Source organism: Rhinopithecus bieti, unplaced genomic scaffold (assembly GCF_001698545.2).
Source record: "Rhinopithecus bieti isolate Rb0 unplaced genomic scaffold, ASM169854v2 scaffold_2554, whole genome shotgun sequence".
NCBI classification, from domain to species: domain Eukaryota; kingdom Metazoa; phylum Chordata; class Mammalia; order Primates; family Cercopithecidae; genus Rhinopithecus; species Rhinopithecus bieti.
Genome location: NW_016804196.1, coordinates 3,031,185 through 3,050,218, shown reverse-complemented (window position 1 = coordinate 3,050,218; position 19,034 = coordinate 3,031,185). Strand labels below are relative to the sequence as shown.

The 19,034-nt window shown below is 40.8% G+C and overlaps 1 protein-coding gene across 5 annotated transcripts in view; it reads right to left on the bottom strand.

Moving 5' to 3' along the window:
- ZCCHC2 (zinc finger CCHC-type containing 2) overlaps positions 1 to 19,034 on the bottom strand; it is a 66,985-nt gene that overhangs the window by 36,806 nt on the left and 11,145 nt on the right. For all 5 annotated transcript variants that reach the window (XR_001884516.1, XR_001884517.1, XR_001884518.1 and 2 more), the window contains exons 2-5: positions 13,094 to 13,202; positions 10,333 to 10,409; positions 8,100 to 8,171; positions 2,752 to 2,864 (exon numbers count right to left, since the gene is read on the bottom strand). Coding sequence is in view for 2 of the 5 variants with exons in the window: in XM_017867148.1 (XP_017722637.1) it covers positions 2,752 to 2,864; positions 8,100 to 8,171; positions 10,333 to 10,409; positions 13,094 to 13,202 (371 nt within the window). In the remaining 3 variants the exon portion in view is untranslated. The remainder of the gene's footprint in view (positions 1 to 2,751; positions 2,865 to 8,099; positions 8,172 to 10,332; positions 10,410 to 13,093; positions 13,203 to 19,034) is intronic.

Below are 19,034 nucleotides of genomic sequence, written 5' to 3'. Positions count from 1 at the left end.
TGCCCTCCTGGCCCTGCCTAGGCTTCAATGGCCTGCTAGGCCATCACTCCACACATCTGCCCTCCTCACTCTCTTTGAGCTCTGTGACATGGGCCAGGCCTCCCACCACCCATGAGAGAATGGCTTCCTCACCCCACACAGGTCCCCTTCTCCAGTCCATCAGGGCACATCCTCCTATCCTGATGCTGCTGTCTACCTTGCTCTGCCCCACTGAGTGGCTTTAGGACTTAACTGGTCAGAAGGGACAGGAAAAAGAGAACGGGAGCCAGCAATGACTTTTGAAACATGATAGTCGTACAAAGAATGCAGTCAATGGTATTACTAAGACCTGAACCACATAGTTCAGCATATCTCCTAGAACACACAGGCATCAAGGGTTTTTCTGAGACAGGGTCTGGCTCTGTCATCCAGTATGGAGTACAGTGGCACTAACAGTTCACTGCAGCCTCAAACTCCTGGGCTCAAGTGGTCCTCTCGTCTCAGTCTCCTGAGTAGTTGGACCTACATATGCCACTACACCTGGCTAATTTGTAAAATTTTTTGTAGACACGGAGTCTCATTATGATGCCCAGGCTGGTCTCAAACTCCTGGCCTCAAATGATCCTCCTGCCTCAGCCTCCCAAAGTGCTGGGATTACAGATGTGAGCTACTGTGCCTGGCCCTCTCCCTCTCTTTCTCTAAATCTTTCCTCTGTGCCCTTTGAGATTCCCCAAATATGCAGACTCTGTGCATGCAGCCTGTATCTCCTTATTTCTGATACAATCTGCCCAGCCCCTGGGCTCCAACTGTGCTCACCGCTACTCACATGGAAGGTGATCCTCTCCCCACAACCTCCTGGCATGCATGCACCTGGACTCCCTTGACTCAACCTGCCACTCAGCCGCTCTGCGTCAACTGGACCTAGTCTAAGTCATGCACCAACCTTTAGGTCACTCTTCCATGTTTTTATTCAATTTTGGCCCTGGCCTGTCTCCTCCATTCCAAATCTTGTGTCATGTTGGGAGCCTACACGACCACATGGGTGTCTGCACGTGTGACCCACCTGACACTAGACTCTTTGGCCGCCTTTTCCCTAGTAATTTCCTCACATTCCTATCTTCTTCTAGTATTTCACTTCCACTGTCACACCCCGGATCTTGCCATACAATGAAAATACTCTCCCACTCCCAGATTTCTGCTTGTCTCCACTGGGGAGCAAACACTCGTCCCCTTCTCAGGCCCGCACATCCTGAGAATACTCACTGGTCCCAATTCCCTGCTCAGGAGCGGGGCTGCAACAGTCAGTGACACACACCTCTGCTCTCCCTTGGGAAGTCGGCTTCCCAAACTGGGCCACCTCAAGTTTAGAAGGCAGATGATAGGCTGTCTTACTTAAGCCCTGAACCTAAGCCATATAGGCTCCAGCACTGCTTTTATGTAATGTATTTATTAATAACTGCAAGTTTCCAGTAAAACAGCATGTTTCCTTGGCCATTATTCCTGAATTTACGTCCCTCCTACAGGGAAGCCCTCAGAGAGGTGAGCGCCACGACTGCCAAAACCATCCGCTGACCTCCACCGTCACCTCTAGATCCACTCACCCAGATGCCTCACTCTCATCCCAATGAGACCCTCACTGCTTAATTACCCGATTACTCCCATGGCACCTGTTTTCCAAGCACAGTTCATTCCACTCTAGCAGACTCACCTACTTTCACTTCCTAGTCCAGCCTAGATCTCGTAACTGTCCATCATTTGTTAAAAACTGAACATTTTTCCCCAAATTTCCTTGCCTCATTGTCTTTCTGTCTCATCCAAGAAAGCCCTATCCAGGACACATACAACCACTTGCTTTCCTGACACTTGGACCTGAGCTGCTGGGAAACATTTAAAAAACAGCTCACACAACAGGACAGACCAATACCACGATAACGTATTGATCTTCAATCTCAAATGGACTCCACACCTTGCCCGGCTCACTTGACTTCCTTCAGCAGGTTGTCCTCCAGATCTCCACACAACAATTTACATCCCCTCTACTCTCAAGCATGTGATCCCACACCCCCAATCTACCCATTCTTAAGCAAACCTCTTACTTTAGAGAAGCCATTAATTGGGCAAGAGATCCCTCAACTTCCCATCATGAAACAAGTACATTTCCCTACATCCACACTCATCCCACCTCCACAGGGCCCTTGTGCCGCCAACGACACGCCTTGCCTGTGTCTTCAATTTCTTCCTTTGTGAGCACATGGGAGGCTCCGGGAATTAATCCAAGCTCATCTCATCTAAGCGGGTCTTTCCCAACAAGCCCAACAACCTCATGTGGGCAAAACCTTGATCCCTGGCAGCACCATGGCTCCAACAGAGCAACGGCCAGGAAGAGCAGGTGCTCGAAAGCAGGGCTGCCTTTCACTCTCCCACCCACCAGCCCAGGCACTTGACAACTTAAATAAAACATCTCTTCAAAGTGGAGCTCCTGGACAAAGGCCTCTTTCAATAAGTGTTTTATAAAGAATATAAGAGGCTTTATTCAATATCTGCATATTTCAGAAGCAACTAAATTTTATGACATCAGAGAACTAAAGAGTACAATGATAAAACTAGTTTGGTATCTTTTACAATGAGCCTAAATAGCACAAGGATAACATGTCCATTTTAAGAAGTACACCAGAGAAAGATCTCTATGATTCCCCCACCTGAAGACCCCATTTGGAGTGGCGCTGTGTCCTGTCTGTATGCTGCTGTGATAGGCGGTAGGTCAATCATTACCTTAGGATGGGTTCTAGGTCAGGATGTCGCCGTTCTTCCCTTTTCAAGGAACCCTGATTCAGGGCTCCTAAGATGGTCTTGTCAAAAGTCTCTGAAGACAGTTCCTTTGGAAGCTAGAAAAGAAAAACCACAATATCCAATGTTAAGCTTCTCACTTACTGGTAAATGTTACAAGTCAGATGAATAAAATGAAGATTAATACCTTCTGCTCATTATTTTCCCAAAAGCAGTTTGTTTCCCAAATCTTCACAACACCTGACCCCATAATGAAGCAGCACAGACCTTTCCTACTGGGAAATGCACCATCTTCTCATCGTACCTCAGGGCTCCCCCAAATGCAGGGCAACCCACAGCATTCAACATGTTCCTGGGACAGGAGGACGCCTGCATGGACCTCACACTCTGGCTCCACATGCCACACTGAAATGACACCCATGCTAAGGTTCTCGAGTTAAGGTGAAGATTCTGTTCAGCATAGCTAGTACTATTTTTACCCTGGAATAGTATTCCAAGGAGTGTTATCTGCGCCTTTGCCCTTAGCACTTTTGTGCCTCCTGTTTTACGTTTTACTCTCGGGCAATGTCAGATCACCAGTGCTATGCAGTAAATAAAGAACTGAATATGAGAGACGGGTGAGAAACCCTCAATATTACTCATTTATATAAAAACCACGCACTGGAGGTGCCTCATGTGATTGAGGCAATCAGATCAGAGCAATGTGCTAGAAACCACAAAAAAATCAACACTTGGCCAAGAAAAATTTTAGATTTTAAACAAAATGTAATCAGTTTACTTTTAAAATTCCTAGTAAATTGATTATTCATAAGCCAACTTTCCAAGTCTTTGAAAAATTCAAAGTTTTAAATTTGACTTTTCGTAACTAATCTGTGCTATTACTGGCACTTTCACTAAAATTCAGAGTAGAACCATTAACAGTATCTGAGAAGCCACAGGAATACAAAAATATATACCGATTGTTGATTTACATATTGAGCTCTGAGAAGTCCAAAGCAAATTTTCTTATGAAAAGTAAATATTTTTAGTCAATTCAGAAATGAGAAATTTAGCAAAGGTAGCATAAAGCACCCCTCAGTGTGGGCACAGGAGACTGCAAAGATCAAGATGCTCGGTCAGAATGAAGTCCCTTCTGGTCAGATGGAAGGCTCTGTCGGCATTCTACACACCCACTGTGGAAATCATGCCCTCTGACCACCAACAGGAGAAACAACGTCTGCATCTATCCATTTTCTTTTCTTTTTTTTGAGATAAGAGTTTTGCTCTGTCACCAAGACTGCAGTGCAGTGGCATGATCTCAGCTCACTGCAGCCTCCACCTTCTGGGTTCAAGTGATTCTCCTGCCTCGGCCTCCTGAGTACCTGGGATTACAGAGGTGCACCACCACGCCTGGCTAATTGTTTTTGTATTTTTAGTAGAGAATGGGGTTTCCATGTTGGTTAGGCTGGTCTCGAACTCCTGACCTCAGATGATCCACCAGCCGGGGCCTCCCAAAGTGCTGGGATTACAGGCATGAGCCGCCACACCTGGCCTCCATTTTCCAAACAAAGAAATCACTCATTTCAATATTTGTATTTTGATATTAGCATTTTAATACAGACTTAACAGCACCAGGCATATATCCTACTACCCATTTTAAACACAATTTATACTGAGTATCTATACACAGCCAAAGAAAACTAGTGTCAGTGAAAAGTCTATTTCAACCACCAAATCACTGATGGTTGTACTGAACACTGAAGGCAACAGTGTATAAATATTCACAGTTCAGTGACACTGTTCACGTTGCTGGGCAGACTGCAGGTATGCGGTCATCAGCATGTGCAAACTGATTTATTTTCAAGTGATTTTTATGTTCAACTTCCAGGGCCTACTTGCAGTCTTAAAGGCTCATTTGCTTAAAAAAAAAAAAAAAAAAATATACACACACACACACACACACACACACACAGTTTTAAATCATGTCTTTTATATTCTAGTCACGTGTTTTGAATTTTCTCACCTTTCAATCCTAGTTCTAGCAAACCCAGCCTCCCACCTCCAGAGCTCCAGCTCGGCCTCAGAACAAGTTCAGAGGAATGAAAGGTTTTTGCACTGAGCTATTACAAATGTTGCTCTCTAAATACGCTGAGACCAATGGATAATCTAATGTTTGTAGCAGTCCTTGTTCATTCAATCATTCAGCAAACTTTCAAACTCCCACCGTGCCCCAGGCACTGTTTTAGGAACCCTGATACTGCAGTGAAGGAAGAAACAAAAACCCTGGCTGCATAAGAGTAGACATTCTGATCATGAGAAACGACAGCTGTAACTGCTAAGAAGAAAAACAAAAAAGGGGACCAGACATGGTGGCTCACACCTGTAATCCCAGCACATTTGGCCAAGGTGGGTGGACTGCTTGAGCTCAGGAGTTCAAGATCAGCCTGGGCAACATGGCAAAACTCAATCTCTACTAAAAATACAAAAATTATCTGGGTGTGGTGGTGCATGCCTGCAATCCCAGCTAATTGGAAGGCTGAGGCATGAGAACAGCTTGAACTGGGGAAGCAGAGGTTGCAGTGAGCCTCTCGAGATGGTGTCACTACACTTACACTCCAGCCTGGGTGATGGAGCAAGACTCTGTCTCAAAAGAAAAGAAATTAAAAAAAAAAAAAAAAAAAACCCACAAAAACAGGTGAAGGAGGCCAGGATGCAAAGGACAGAGGCTGCTATTTGTATGGGAAAAAAGGACTTGAAATATTGACCTCCAAATCACATTTCCACACTACGGCAAGCTAGAAGTACAGGTCAACAGGGTCTATAGAATAAAAAGGGTGTTCATTTGGACATGTTGTCAAAGGGACAGATTTTGCTCCTGAACTTTTTTTTTTTAAGGCAGAGTTTTGCTCTTGTCGCTCAGGCTTGAGTGCAATGGCACAATCTCAGCTCACTGCAACCTCCACCTTCTGGGTTCAAGTGATTCTCCTGCCTCAGCCTCCAGAGTAGCTGGGATTACAGGTGCCCACCACCACACCTGGCTAATTTTTTGTATTTTTAGTAGAGATGGGGTTTCATCATGTTGGTCAGGCTGGTCTTGATTGAACTGCTGACCTCAGATGATCCACCTGCCTCAGCCTCCCAAAGCATTGGGATTACAGGCAAGAGCCACCGAACCCGGCCGCTCCTGAACTTGTGTAGATGATGTTAAAAGGAAGGTAAAACAGAAAAAAGGATAAGGTAAACTTGGAAAAGTATCATACAGTAGGCACTATGTTTACAGAAGTACACAATGTTGCAGATTATTTCATGTAGTTGAGAGGCATTTATACTATTTGAGAAAAACATTATATCCAAATACTGGCTAAGCAGGGTGTTCATTAATTGCTATGATTCTGAAGAGTGAATTACTTATTTGGAGTTGTATTTGTTTTAAAGCATCTAAGCTTTTAGAAAAAATGGGCGACTGAAGCAATGAAATCTGTCAAAGCACAAACAGCTGAAGCTTCCAGAGGGAAAGCCAGTAGAAGGCAGACTCCATGTGCTAGGCCCCAGCTGGGGGTCAGCTGCATGCTCTCTCAGCATGAGGGACAGGGAAACAGGACCTCACACATACACTGGCACCAAGTCACTCGGTCCGGACACCCCCTTTTCAAGACTCTTCAGCCTCAGCTCTGTACTCCCGCAACTCGCCCACAATTCTGTTGTGGGAAGGACAGAAGAAGGGAAATGAAAACAGGCTGCTCCTTAACCCAAATGAAGCCTGTTTGTGATCACCTGTCTAAATTTTGATAAATTTCTTCTGTTCAGAGGAAAGTCAGAAATAACTAGAAGAGATTGTAAAAGTATGTGGAGGTGGGGTGAGGCAGCCCTGCTTAGCCGCCTCTGTCATTAGAACCTCATCCAGGCACTCATTTTCTCCAGCGGGGTGCACTGCCTGGCAGATGGAGCCTGCCCCAGCCTGAGCAACTCTTCCCTGGCATCCTCACGACTGTTACCATGACTGAGCACAGCAGCCAGAAGCTCACAGACCCATGCCATCTCCCTCGCCAAGGTGTCCAGAGCTGACATGTCACAGGCGGTGGCCTCTGGCATCTGCAAATGAGTAAAACTCATCCCCCAACCTTACCCAAGGCAGGTCACTAATGAGTGGGAGAAGGAGTCCTCAACCCTTAACTGACAGAGCCTAGTTTATAATAAACCAGAGGAAAATGGAGCTATTTAAGTTATCCCTGGGTGCTACTTCATTCACAGGGACTAATAAGAAATTCAGCAGAATTCACGTTTCGACAGTCTTCCTCAAAGAACCAGCATCTAATGTGGTATTCAAAGCTCTACAAGTTGATGAATAAAACGGTCTCTCATAGATTTAAGAATGATCTGAAAAGAATATACTTATCACCGGTGACAGACAACCTAAAACTAGCACTAGCCTCAAAATATCATATATGTTTAATACTATACTTGTACCCAAAACTTAGTAACTGAGTTGGGAATGTTTCTGGACTTTCTGCTTTATCTCTCTAGTAACAACAAATTTTAAAATATTTGCTTACTGAAAAAGAATAACTTATCAACCATTTACACTTATTCTCTTTTAGATATTTATTTCTATCCACTTTTCAATCAAATCATATTAGTATAAAAGAAACAGGTGATGGTTTGAACAAAATGATCTAAGATACCTTTCACCTCTGGCAAGTCTGTAATAAAATGCTTCTATTATCTTCTTATTCCCAGTAGTTTGGAGATTCTATCATATGGGGGGTGAGGTGGGGAGGAGCTGGAACTCAAAGAAGGAAGAAATGGAGAAATATTTCAGGGAAGTGCATAGCTGAAGAGTCGTGAAATCTGAGAACTCCCACCAAGCGGAAGCAAGCCTCATTTGGTTCTGCATACACATTCTCTACTAAGAAGTCCCTTTGCAAGCAGCCACCAATGATGCACATCTCTGCAGGAAACTAGGAACAGGGCTCCTTTTTTTTTTTTTTTTTTTTTTCCAAGTAGAGGCAGGGTCTCACTAAGTTGCCCAGTCTGGTCTTGGAACTCCTGGCCTCAAACAATCCTCCAGCTTCGGCCTCCCAAAGTGCTGGGATCACAGGTGCATGCCATTGTACCCGGCCTGCATTTTTTTTTTAAATGTAGAAATCCCTTCATCATTTCCTTATGTTGGTAATGTCAGGTAAGAAAACATGTTTAGAATAAGATGACGTTTTCCACAGCTAATGTTCATTTAGAGTTCTGAGCCAACCTTTATTTATGTTTTAATTTTCCTGTTTTTTTTTTTTTTGACGTTGAGTTTCTGGATTCTATATATTATATAAAAATCATTTTAACAACAAAATCTATACTTTTACCTTCAGTAGAAATTCCTGTAGTTCTTGGTGGGTTTTTGTTACTGTTGTGACTGAAAGATCAGACCAATTTACCTGATTTAAAAAAAACACACATATTATATGGTTATTCCTTAGGCAGGAACCGGCTAGAAAAAAGCCATGTGCAAAAACAAAGGGCCTTACTTAAATTTTACTAAGATTAACAATTAGAAATATAAAGTTAATCTGGCATTGTCATAATTTCAAAATTAGTAAAATTAACTGCACGTTGACATATGCTACTCAAAAACGTTCTAATAAACTCTTCAAAATGACACTTTTTAAAACCTATCTGAAAATATGATGTTTAGTAATTTTTCAGAAAGGGATATATTTATTTTCTATGAACTTATAGAACTCTAAAACAACACTTTTGACAGTACAAATCTTTGCCACTTAAAAGGTAAAATTCTATCTCCTGAAACTTATTAGGTATACACCTTTATTAAGTATACACCCTAGAGCTGACTGCCCTCTTTGGTAGTACCATTTCATATTTTTATGGAATTTATGGTTAGAAGAGACTTCATCTTTATCTCAATCTTTAAAATCCTATTAAGATGCTAGGGACAGGTATGATTACTTCCATTTTGAGATGGAGAAACAAGTTCAAACAAGTTAGGTTACTGAGGTGTGACCCTAAGTAGGTGCAAGAGTCAGAATTGACATCTCTTGTGCTACCCCACCCACCATCTCCTGGAATGCTTTTCATCCAGCAGACTCAACTGTGGTCCCCTAATAATTTCTACCCTATAACTATTTGAGCTAAATAAATACTTGCCCTATGCTACTGTCTAGACCTTACCAACTTGTAAGTAATCAGATACTTTAAAATAGATAAAAATTTTTATCTACGTGTATAAAATTAATATCTTTATTAACTGGCACATTTCTTAAGTGATTTTTAAGTATTCAAATGTTTGCAGGGCAGCTACTTGTATTGGGCATTATTCTGACTCTTGTGTCAGGGGATGCAGAAATGGACAAGACAGTTAGGTCTCCACTGACTAAGTTCACAGGCTAGTGCAGGAGACAGATCAAAGCCAAGTGAATATATAAGAATTTCCATCAGTGCTTTGAAGAAAACGCATAGGGCATGGTACAAGAACGGGGAGATGCACATGAGCTGGGTTGTCAAGAAGGATCTCTGAGGAGGGAGCTTTAGAGCCAGAAGGTGGCCTGTCCTCGGTCTGGGGAATGGGGGAAGAGCATTTCAGGCAAGAGGACAGTGAAGCCTTCAAGAAGGCAAGCTGTGAGCTCCAGCAGCAAAAGTGGCCAGCCTGAGCGTGGAGAGCAAAGAGCGAGAGGCATGCCACGGTAAGACACCAGGAGATTAGGGCTGAAATCTTGCAAACTGAGGATCTTTCTCCCTCAAAGCAAAGCTGGAGTTTTGAAATTCATTCAACGAGCAAGTCAGACATGGTGGGATGGCTGAAGATGAAGATTCCTGCTCTCCATGAGAATATTTACTGGAAAGATCTGTGAAAGATACAAGGGCAGAGTACCATGGATGAAGGAGAAAACTCCATGAGAGAGGGACAGCCAAAATTTGGCAAGCAATGCCTTTGGAGAAGAACTGAAGTGAAGATGCACAAAAATGTGGCATGGTTCCACCTGGCTTCAGGGTGTGTGCCGTCCAACCTGAAGAGAAAGGGCTGTAGCTCAAGCAGGGAGAAGTAAGGAAGATGTGAACAAGGAATTCCCAATACAGCTGACGGGCAGAAAGAAGACATGGAAAGTCTTCGCCTGGGATCCCGCACAGAATCAGAGCTGGGCTCTACAGCTAATCCCAGTTGTGGAAAGGACAGGCAACAAAACCAATCATGGGTAAGAAGACAGGGCAATGAAGTGGGAATAAAAGCGTCACAGAGAACAAAGAGGAGGAGAAAAATGCCAGGGAAAACAATGCCAGGAAAGACAATGCCTGTGATCTTGACTTAAAAAACAATGGCATTTTTAAAGATATATCCTACATCTTAATTGTGTCCTTAAATCTTTTACTTCTTTTAACAAAAGAGCCAGGGTTATTTTAATGTGATATAACTTCAAAAAAACTTGGCAAACCATTCAGTAGTATATGACAAAAAACAGTACATTCTCTTAATTAAAAACAAACACATATACCTTTTCCCTTAAATTAGCAAACCTGCCCCAAGTTTTCCCAAAGATCACTGAGCACAGCATGTGAGGTATCTTTTGTGGGGAAACAGCTTACTTTGAAAGTGTACTCCCAGTATTTGTCAGCTCTTTTTCTCTGGACTCCTTTCAATATTATCTTCTCAATGTGTACAGCTGAAAGAAAAAAACACACGCTGACTTGTGCTACAAAAAGACTACAGACACATTTCACTTACCTAAAGTAACCCTAAAAGTTGACAAGTGCTTAACAATTAAGCTACTCACTTTCATCTTTATGACTGGTCTTAAATCATGAACTTAAAAAGACAAAAAAACTAGAAGCACAGCGATGTGCCATCCACCCATGAAAAAAATTTTTTTCTATAGCTATACAACATGCTGAGTGTTTAATTTCAAACACTCAGCTAACACCAAAGATATTAAGGATAAAAATAAAAGGTACCTGCAATTAAGATATTTTTCCAAATGATAATCTTCCAAATTGTTATACAGATTACCACAAATATGGCATTTTAATATCAACTAAATATGGTTCTTTCAATTATTAATACATAGTAGGTATATATTAGAAAATACCTAGTTTTATATTTAATTTGTTAAAAAACTATTCAAAAGTAATATACCAAGCTGATAAAATTTCTAACTGGGAATTTAAAATTATTTTCTCAAATGTAACCTTTAGTATCATATAATGGTAAATATAAACTGAACATTATAATAAAGGTTCATTGTGGCAAAGATTTTTCACATTACAGAGATGAAACAGTAAGCATAAATTATATTAAACTTTAAAACACTCTGAATTGAACTAGATAATCAGTTTATTTATGAAGTAAGCAAACATGTAAATCCCCCAACTATCCATTTTACAACCCCTTTAACAAAAGTACCACCTTAGGAAACAAATCAATTTCAAAAGAGCCAATCTACTAAGTGTACTCTACTCTAAGGACTTGAAGACACTGCTGTTCAGGGTATAAACAGAAGAAACCAAACTTTCAGGATAATGAGGGAGATAATATCAGGCTGATAATGAATATGCTAAAGATTGCAAAGAAGAGGTTAGAAAAGTAACTCAACAGAATGGGGGGGTACACTGTTGGATTCAGGAGAGCAGGAGATGGAGGAAAGGGGGGGCATTCATTCATTTTGCCTTAGAGGAAGAAGTTAAAATAGACAAAGTGGAATACACAGTGACAAAAGCATAGAGGAGGAGTAAGACTATTAAAAGACCATGGAAGGTGGGCAATGTGAAGGCATGAAGCGTAAGATACAGAAATACACAGGTGAAAAGACATTTATAATAAACAAAAGATATAACATTGCCAGTATTTTGTGTCAGCTTCCCAAATATATATTATTTGGTGGCCTGCTTGTGGGCCAGTTTCCCCTTTGTGGGCCAGAAATGTTGAGGATAGAAACAACAGAAAATCTCAAAAAGCCAGGCAAGAGCCAGTAACTCCTTAGAACTGTACAACAGTATGAGAGCCAAAGTGGTGATGGGAGGGTATGCTGTTTCCAAAAGCTATTATATTAAGTTAAAGGATGACACCATTAAATAAAAATCTTCTGAACTAATCTTATATTCAGAAATAAAGCAGCTCTACTTCTTCAAATCATTGGGCTCAAGGGTAGGGGATCTTGGGTTTTATCTGGTCAGAATCCAATTTCACTTCACAGAAAAAGCCACTATGACACTACGGGATATGGGAACACAGCTTCAGCAATGATTTCAAGTTCTGTCTGGTGTTGGGTACCAGAATCAAGGTAAGAGAAGACAAGAGTATGTGGTGAGGAATGGCCATAGTGAAAGTACCCCCAGCCCTCATAAATTAAAACTAAAAATCATGTATTACACTTTTAAGAAGTAGGAATACAAGAAAAATCATCTACGGTGCCACCTTTACAGTTAATTGTCGGCATTTTGATATAATCACTATGTTCTTCTAAAATATTTTTATTAAAAAAAAGGACCTTCATTGTAAAACCAACTCCACTTTAGGTTATTTGTATGTTCAACGAGCTTAACTGAGGTAGTCTGATTAAAGTAGTTAATTTGGAAAGATAGGAGTACCGTGATAGTCTTGAATAGAAGTGGTCATTATGTAAACACTTATGTTCAACATCAAACATTCAGACCTATTTTTCCTGTGAGGAAAAATGTATTACACAAAACGGATTATTACTGGGAAAAAAGGAGACATAATGACATAAATTCAAAATTTTTATAACTGAGTGTGAAGCTTATCATATATCCTTGGCTCTTTTAAAGCCCAGATGGCAGTCTACATTTTCCATCTCGGTTTCTTTCCCAGAACAGGTTAGTGGCTCCCCAAATGCAAAGACAAAAGAATATTTGAATTCATTCCTGTTCAGATGGCAATGTTCTTCCATCCATTCATTCCAGCCCTCTTAAAAACTGCATTATTGCAGGAAGAATGGATTTATAAGTAACTTGTTCACTCTTACAGAGAACTTGTATAAAATTCACTTTTTCAGTAGACACTGAGCTCAATTCTACAAATAAAGCACTATACTAAATACTCTGGGGGTCTCTGCCCCCCAGAAGCATGCAACCAGGTTTAAGATCCAGCCAAGACAACGGACTAGAGTAGAATGACTACGTGCATGCTAGGACAAGCAGGGCTGTGGCGCAGGAGACACCCAGCATGCAGATGGCAGAACCAGGAGGACTGGCTCTTGAGCGAAGCCTAGGACCAGTAGGACTTCTCCACTTCAAAAAGGAGAGTAAAAAGTTTAGAGTTAATCAGCGTAAAGAGCACCCTGTAATTTTTTGATATATTAATGCTTTAAGTTTACAAAAAAACAGAGCATACCTTCTCGCTGAGCTCTGTGAGGTGCCACGCTAAGTCCGTCCTGAGGTATTGGAGCTTGCTCTATTAAACTGCTCTCATTTTGCATGTAATCACCATGAGCAGAGTTGTTCTAGATGAGAAAGAAGGAGATATGTTAACTTACACCATGGACTAAGAGTAATGATCACAGATTTAGGTCTTCCCGTTTTACCAACAACCATTTCAGTGGCAATTTTTAGAGATCCAATAGGCGACTGCACACTATGGGCACAAAGGCACAGTGTCAGAGCCGCAAGTAGAAGACGAGCACTCTATTAAAGTATCGACTGTCCTAGCTTTCTTGGGACACAGAAAATTGCTTAATACTACACAGAGTTGCCAATGTCAATTCTGCACCAGAATCAAAGGAACACATAACAGCAAATGGTGTCCTTTACACTAATCCCCCATAGGGAATGGCATGTGTACTTTTTACAAGAATCACCACACCATTTTATTCATTGTTTGGGTTTAATAACAGTCTAAAAAGATGCTTTGTTAGGAAAAAGTCTTAAGAAAGGTATTATCAATATACGCCAAGGATTTCTGAACAAGAATATGTATGGACAGGGAGTTTACCATTAAGGTTCAGTCATCTAACAGCAACTGGGTGCTCTAAATCTAACTGAGTTTGCTCAGCCAGTCACTAGTGAACTGGAGTAACCTTGACTCCTAGATCTGCTGCTTGGAGTAATAAAGGGGATGTCAAACTTACACACAGCTCGCCAGAAATCAAGCACTGTCAGGTACAAACTGTTACAACATCATATTGATTAAGTAAAAATAAATAAATAGCCTTATGACAGTTTTTTATTACAACTGGCACCTTATTCCCTCCCGTTATGTATGTGCAGAATCTCAAAACACTACTCATATCAAAATCACCTCAGTTTTAAGAATTATGATTTTACAAATCTGTAGTAAATATACATTAATATTTTTTTCTGTAAAAAAATTAGGCAAATAGAAGGCCTAGGCTCCCCACAAATCTCAATGTAAAAATATTTTGTTCTGCTATATAATCATGCATCCTGACCCGACAGTAAGTATGAATTGCTCTATTTATGAGAATAGAGCACATTATATACTTTTGGGAGCTAAACTTCTGCCTTCTTGTCTCTCTTTACCTAAAAACCCAAGGAAACAAAGACTGTCTACCTAGAACCATTTAATAAGGAGAGTATAGACCTCTTAAGTCAACATCCAACTTCTGAAACACTTAGCGCCTGATGGCCTTTACCAATTTTCAAGGTGACTCGTTTTTTAAAATGCAGATATGAATTCTTTTAATAACAAAACCACGCATATCCTAACCCAGACCATATATTTTATTACAAAGTGTAAAACCACATTTACCTACAAGAGATTCTGCTTCTCAAAAATTTTAATATTGCTGTAAATACTTTAAAAAACGAAGAAAATAAAGTGCTATATAATCTTCTCAAACAGCTGTGTTAACTGGAAGAAGCTTGGGTGAATAGGTTAACCTTTTTTTTTTTTTTTTGAGACAGGGTCTCTCTCCGTTGCTCAGGCTGAAGTACACTGGCATGATCATAGCTCACTGCAGCCTCAAATTCCCGGCTTCAAGTGATCCTCTCAACTTGGCATCCCAAAGTGCTGGGATTACAGGTGTGAGTCATTGTACCTGGCTGGTCAACCATTTCTTAAAGCGAAATATTTCTCTACATTGTTCATATGTAGTTCACAAATTTAAAGCAATACTTTCAAATGTAAACTAATGCAAAATAAGCAAAAAATGTTTTCATTAGTGAGATGCACAATAAGATACCCCTTTATACCCATTAGGATGACTATTATTTAAAAAGAGTGTTGGCAAGAATGTGAAGAAAATGGAACCCTTACACATTGATGGTGGAAACGAAAATAATATAGCTACTGCTGAAGACAGTTCCTCAAAATATTAAACACAGAATTATTTTATGATCCAGCAATTCCACTTCTAAGATATACCCAAAGGAACTGAAAGCAGAAATGCAAACATAATCTGTACACCAGTGTTCACAGCAGTTATTCACAATAGCCACAAGGTGGAAACAACTCCAAATCCATCAACAGATGAACAGATAAAATATGGTGTACACATACAATTACCTATGATTCAGTCTTAAAAAGGAATGCAATTCTGATACATAACAGAATTTGGATGAATCCTGAAGAGAGTACGCTAGGTGAAAAAAGTCAGACACAAGAGAACAAATACAGCATGATTCTACTTATATGAGATACCTAGAATAGTCAAGTTCATAAAGAAAGTAGAATATTGGCTAGGTGTGGTAGCTCACACCTGTAATCCCAGCACTTTGGGAGGCTAAGGTGGGAGGATCACATAAGGCAAGTAGTTCAAGACCAGACTGGGCAACATTGCAAGATCCTATCTCTACAAAATAAATTTTTTTTTTTTTTTAATTAGCCAGAAGTGGTGGTATGTGCCTGTAGTCTTCTGTACTCTCAGTTACTTGGGAGGCTGAGATGGGAGGAATGCTTGGGCCCAGGAGTTCGAGGCTGCAGTGACCCATGATCGCGACACTGCACTTCAGCCTGAGCAATAGGGCAAGACCCTGTCTCTAAAGCAAAAGTAGAATAGTAGTTACGAGGCACTGGAGGGAATAGGGTGTTATTTTTTGAATGGGTATAGAATTTCTGTTTGTGATGATAGAATGTTTGGAGACGGTGATGACTCATGACAATGGGAATGTACTTAATGCTGCTGAACTGTACGCTCAAAAGGAGATAAAACAAGAATTTTATGCTATGTATTTTACATCACAATAAAAACTAAAAACAGAAATGATCACACTGCCTCCACAAACATTAAATTGAAGCAACTGTATGAAAGTAGTTTGCTTCACAATCAAAATCTCATTTTTGAGTTCTGAAGTTAACTTTATGAACCCAATGTAACAACCAAGAAGTAGCCTCCTGTTTAATAACCTAGGGAGAAAAATGAAGTTTGAGTTTCTATCCAAAGTCCTAAGTTCATCATCCCATGGAATATCTACTAATTAAATGTTTCTTTTCTCCTCCAAGTCTCAGCATGTATCAATGCTATAAAATCATGTAGACTAAGTTTAGAAGCTATTACTAAACTCACTCATGTAACGCTGCATGAGCTGGAGATGAGAATTAGGCCGTTCGGCAGCCGCAGTGGTGGGTGGCTGCTCGGCGACGCTGTCTGCCCTGCACTCCCTCTTTACTTTCCTTAGGGGGAAGGGTAGCATAAAATCTGAGAACTCCTACTTTAATGGAATCTTATAAAGATGAATAGAACCCACTTTATCTGTTAAGTTCAGATTCCCACGAAAATGCAGAACAGGTGAAATGCCAGAATCAGCATTTTACGAAGACTAGTTGGAGGAAAGTGTCAAGGCCAAGAGAAAAGTGGAGACTTTTTCTCTGCTTGAATCAAGAAAACAGGGTTTAAAGATTCTAAGCCTGCAAAAATACACACAAGCATACAAGGAACTTCAGTACCAGTGCATTCTCCTTTCTTAATTTGCCTGAGGCAAAGCTTCTTCTGTCCTATTGCTTGCCTTAAGAGCTACTGATTAGCGCAAACCTACATGGCACGTAGTTCAGGTGATCTAGATGGTTTTGCCACAGATCCCACGTAGACCCATCACAATTACATACTTCAGATTTCTTAACTGTGGGGACCTTGTGAAACAGCCAAGTAGCTGGACATCCTAAAAAACTCTTCTCTGAAAACATACCATTAGAACAAAGGTCATATTTGCCTTTTGTTGCTGTTAACCAATGTCAAACCACAGATGGAGTTTTAGTTCACCTAACAATATTCTACATGGTTCTTCTAGTCCCTTGACATAGACTATAAATTTAAAAATCCAAGATATTCCGAACATAATAACAGAGCAGTAAGAGTTTATTTTTTAAAACCAAATTCACTAACTTCTTAAGTTTTCCCAATTGTCAAATGAGACTTAGAAAATTAACAGTAGTATCTAATAACATTCTATTAAGCTTCCACGGCAGATTAAAGGTAGTTAAAAATTATTGAATACTCCTCCCGCTGAAAAGTGGAACAAACTCCCCACTCAGTGGATCTAGGCTGGCTTTAGAATGTGCTGGTGGTGATGCTCTTCTAAAGTTAGGTCCTGGGAAGCCTCAGCCTGGGCCTCCTGGACACTTGGGCTTGGAGTACTGAGTCACCACGAGACATGCACTTCTAGCAGCCGCACTTGATGGAAAACATGGAGAGAGGAGAGGGGTCTAGAGATGCCATCTGGGCCCCAGCTGCATTCCAGACACCCTAGAAGAGAGACAAACTCTTCACTATAGTTATCTGTCTAAATCCCTCACCCACAAAACTGTGAGAGATGGTAATAAAATGGTCATTGTTTTCAGTCACTAAGTTTGGGGGTAATTCTGTTCTTTAAATAGCCAGATTCATAGGTCTCCTCCTTCAGCACCAGCATCTGTACTTCCTTTGCCGACATGCTCTCACTACAGAAGGAAAACATCTTTTAACCCTACAACTAGGAAGATGATTCAGAAATTGCTATATCCCTGGGCCAGCAGCCGCCACATCTTTAAATCCCCACACCAGGGTGTTTTGGGGTGAGGTGAAAAGAATGCATGCATGAGTGCACAAGAATCTAGAGAAGTGCACATCTCCTCCCCAGCCCACATCTGACTCTGCCTTCGCTGTCAAAGCCTTGCCCCACGAGAGATGAGGGAGGGAGGCCAAGAGGTCCTCAGGAAGGATGTGAGCCTGGGCTCAGAAGCTGGAAGGAACTTCCATGCCTTCTAGCACCTGCAGCAGAGCCACTGCTTCACCCCAGTGCAAAACATTCTTAGAACCGTGTAGAAATGTAAGCTTATAGAGCATAAGAAGGATCTACGGCCATAAGTGATTTACTACAGTATTGCCAAACACTGCATTAGGACTTGTGTTTCATGCCACTAGTTATTACAGAATGGGCAATTTCCCCAAACTAATAAAACTACTCAACACTCAATGCCACAACCTCTTTGTATGAGGGATGACCTCTTTCTCAAGCAAATACTCCCAAACATTACAGTATTTGGTTCACATGTGACCATGCCATCTCCCATTTAGGACCACCAGTGAATTTCAATCATTTGATACCCAAGACAAAAATCAACTGTACTACGGGAAACTTCCCAATTGAGACACTTCTAACCAGAAACATAAAAATTCCCCAACATTTATGTTATCGAGTGTTCACTTCAGTGACCAAAGTTTAGTTATTCTCTTTCCAATCATAAGCAAGGCACTACCCCAATTCTACATCTGACTCACACCACCCCTCAAGTAGATCATAAACTGGAGATCAAATACTGCAGGCTACCTACCAACAACTATGCAGGCAATAAGAAAATAGGTTAATACATGACTTTTCCATCCTATCAAAATGTCACTGCTAGATCTGCACCAATTTATGCACTCCACACACAAAAGCTCAATTAACACAGGGAGTAGAAATAATCTGATTTTTTTTTTTAAGCCAGGATTTCCCTCTGTCTCCCAGGCTGGATTGTACAGTAATGCAATCACGGCTCACTTCAGCCTTGACTTCTCTGCTCAAGCAATCTTCCCACCTCACTCTCTTGAGTAGCTGGGACTATAGGCATGTACCACCATACCAGGCTAATTTTTTTTTAGAGATGGGGTCTTGCTATGTTGCCCAGGCTGCAAATAGACTGATTTGGAAGGCATATTAAATAAGCACAGCCAGTCAGCAACCACCCACTGAAGATTCAATTCAAATCTACACTTGTTCCATGCTTTTTATATAAAGAAACAATTCCTCTTATTTCCAAAATAATTGTGCCTATCCTGTATAACTGCGAATATTTTTTAAAAAAGTAAATACTGGTAAGTACAATTCAAAATAAGACAAAAATCACTACATGATATACT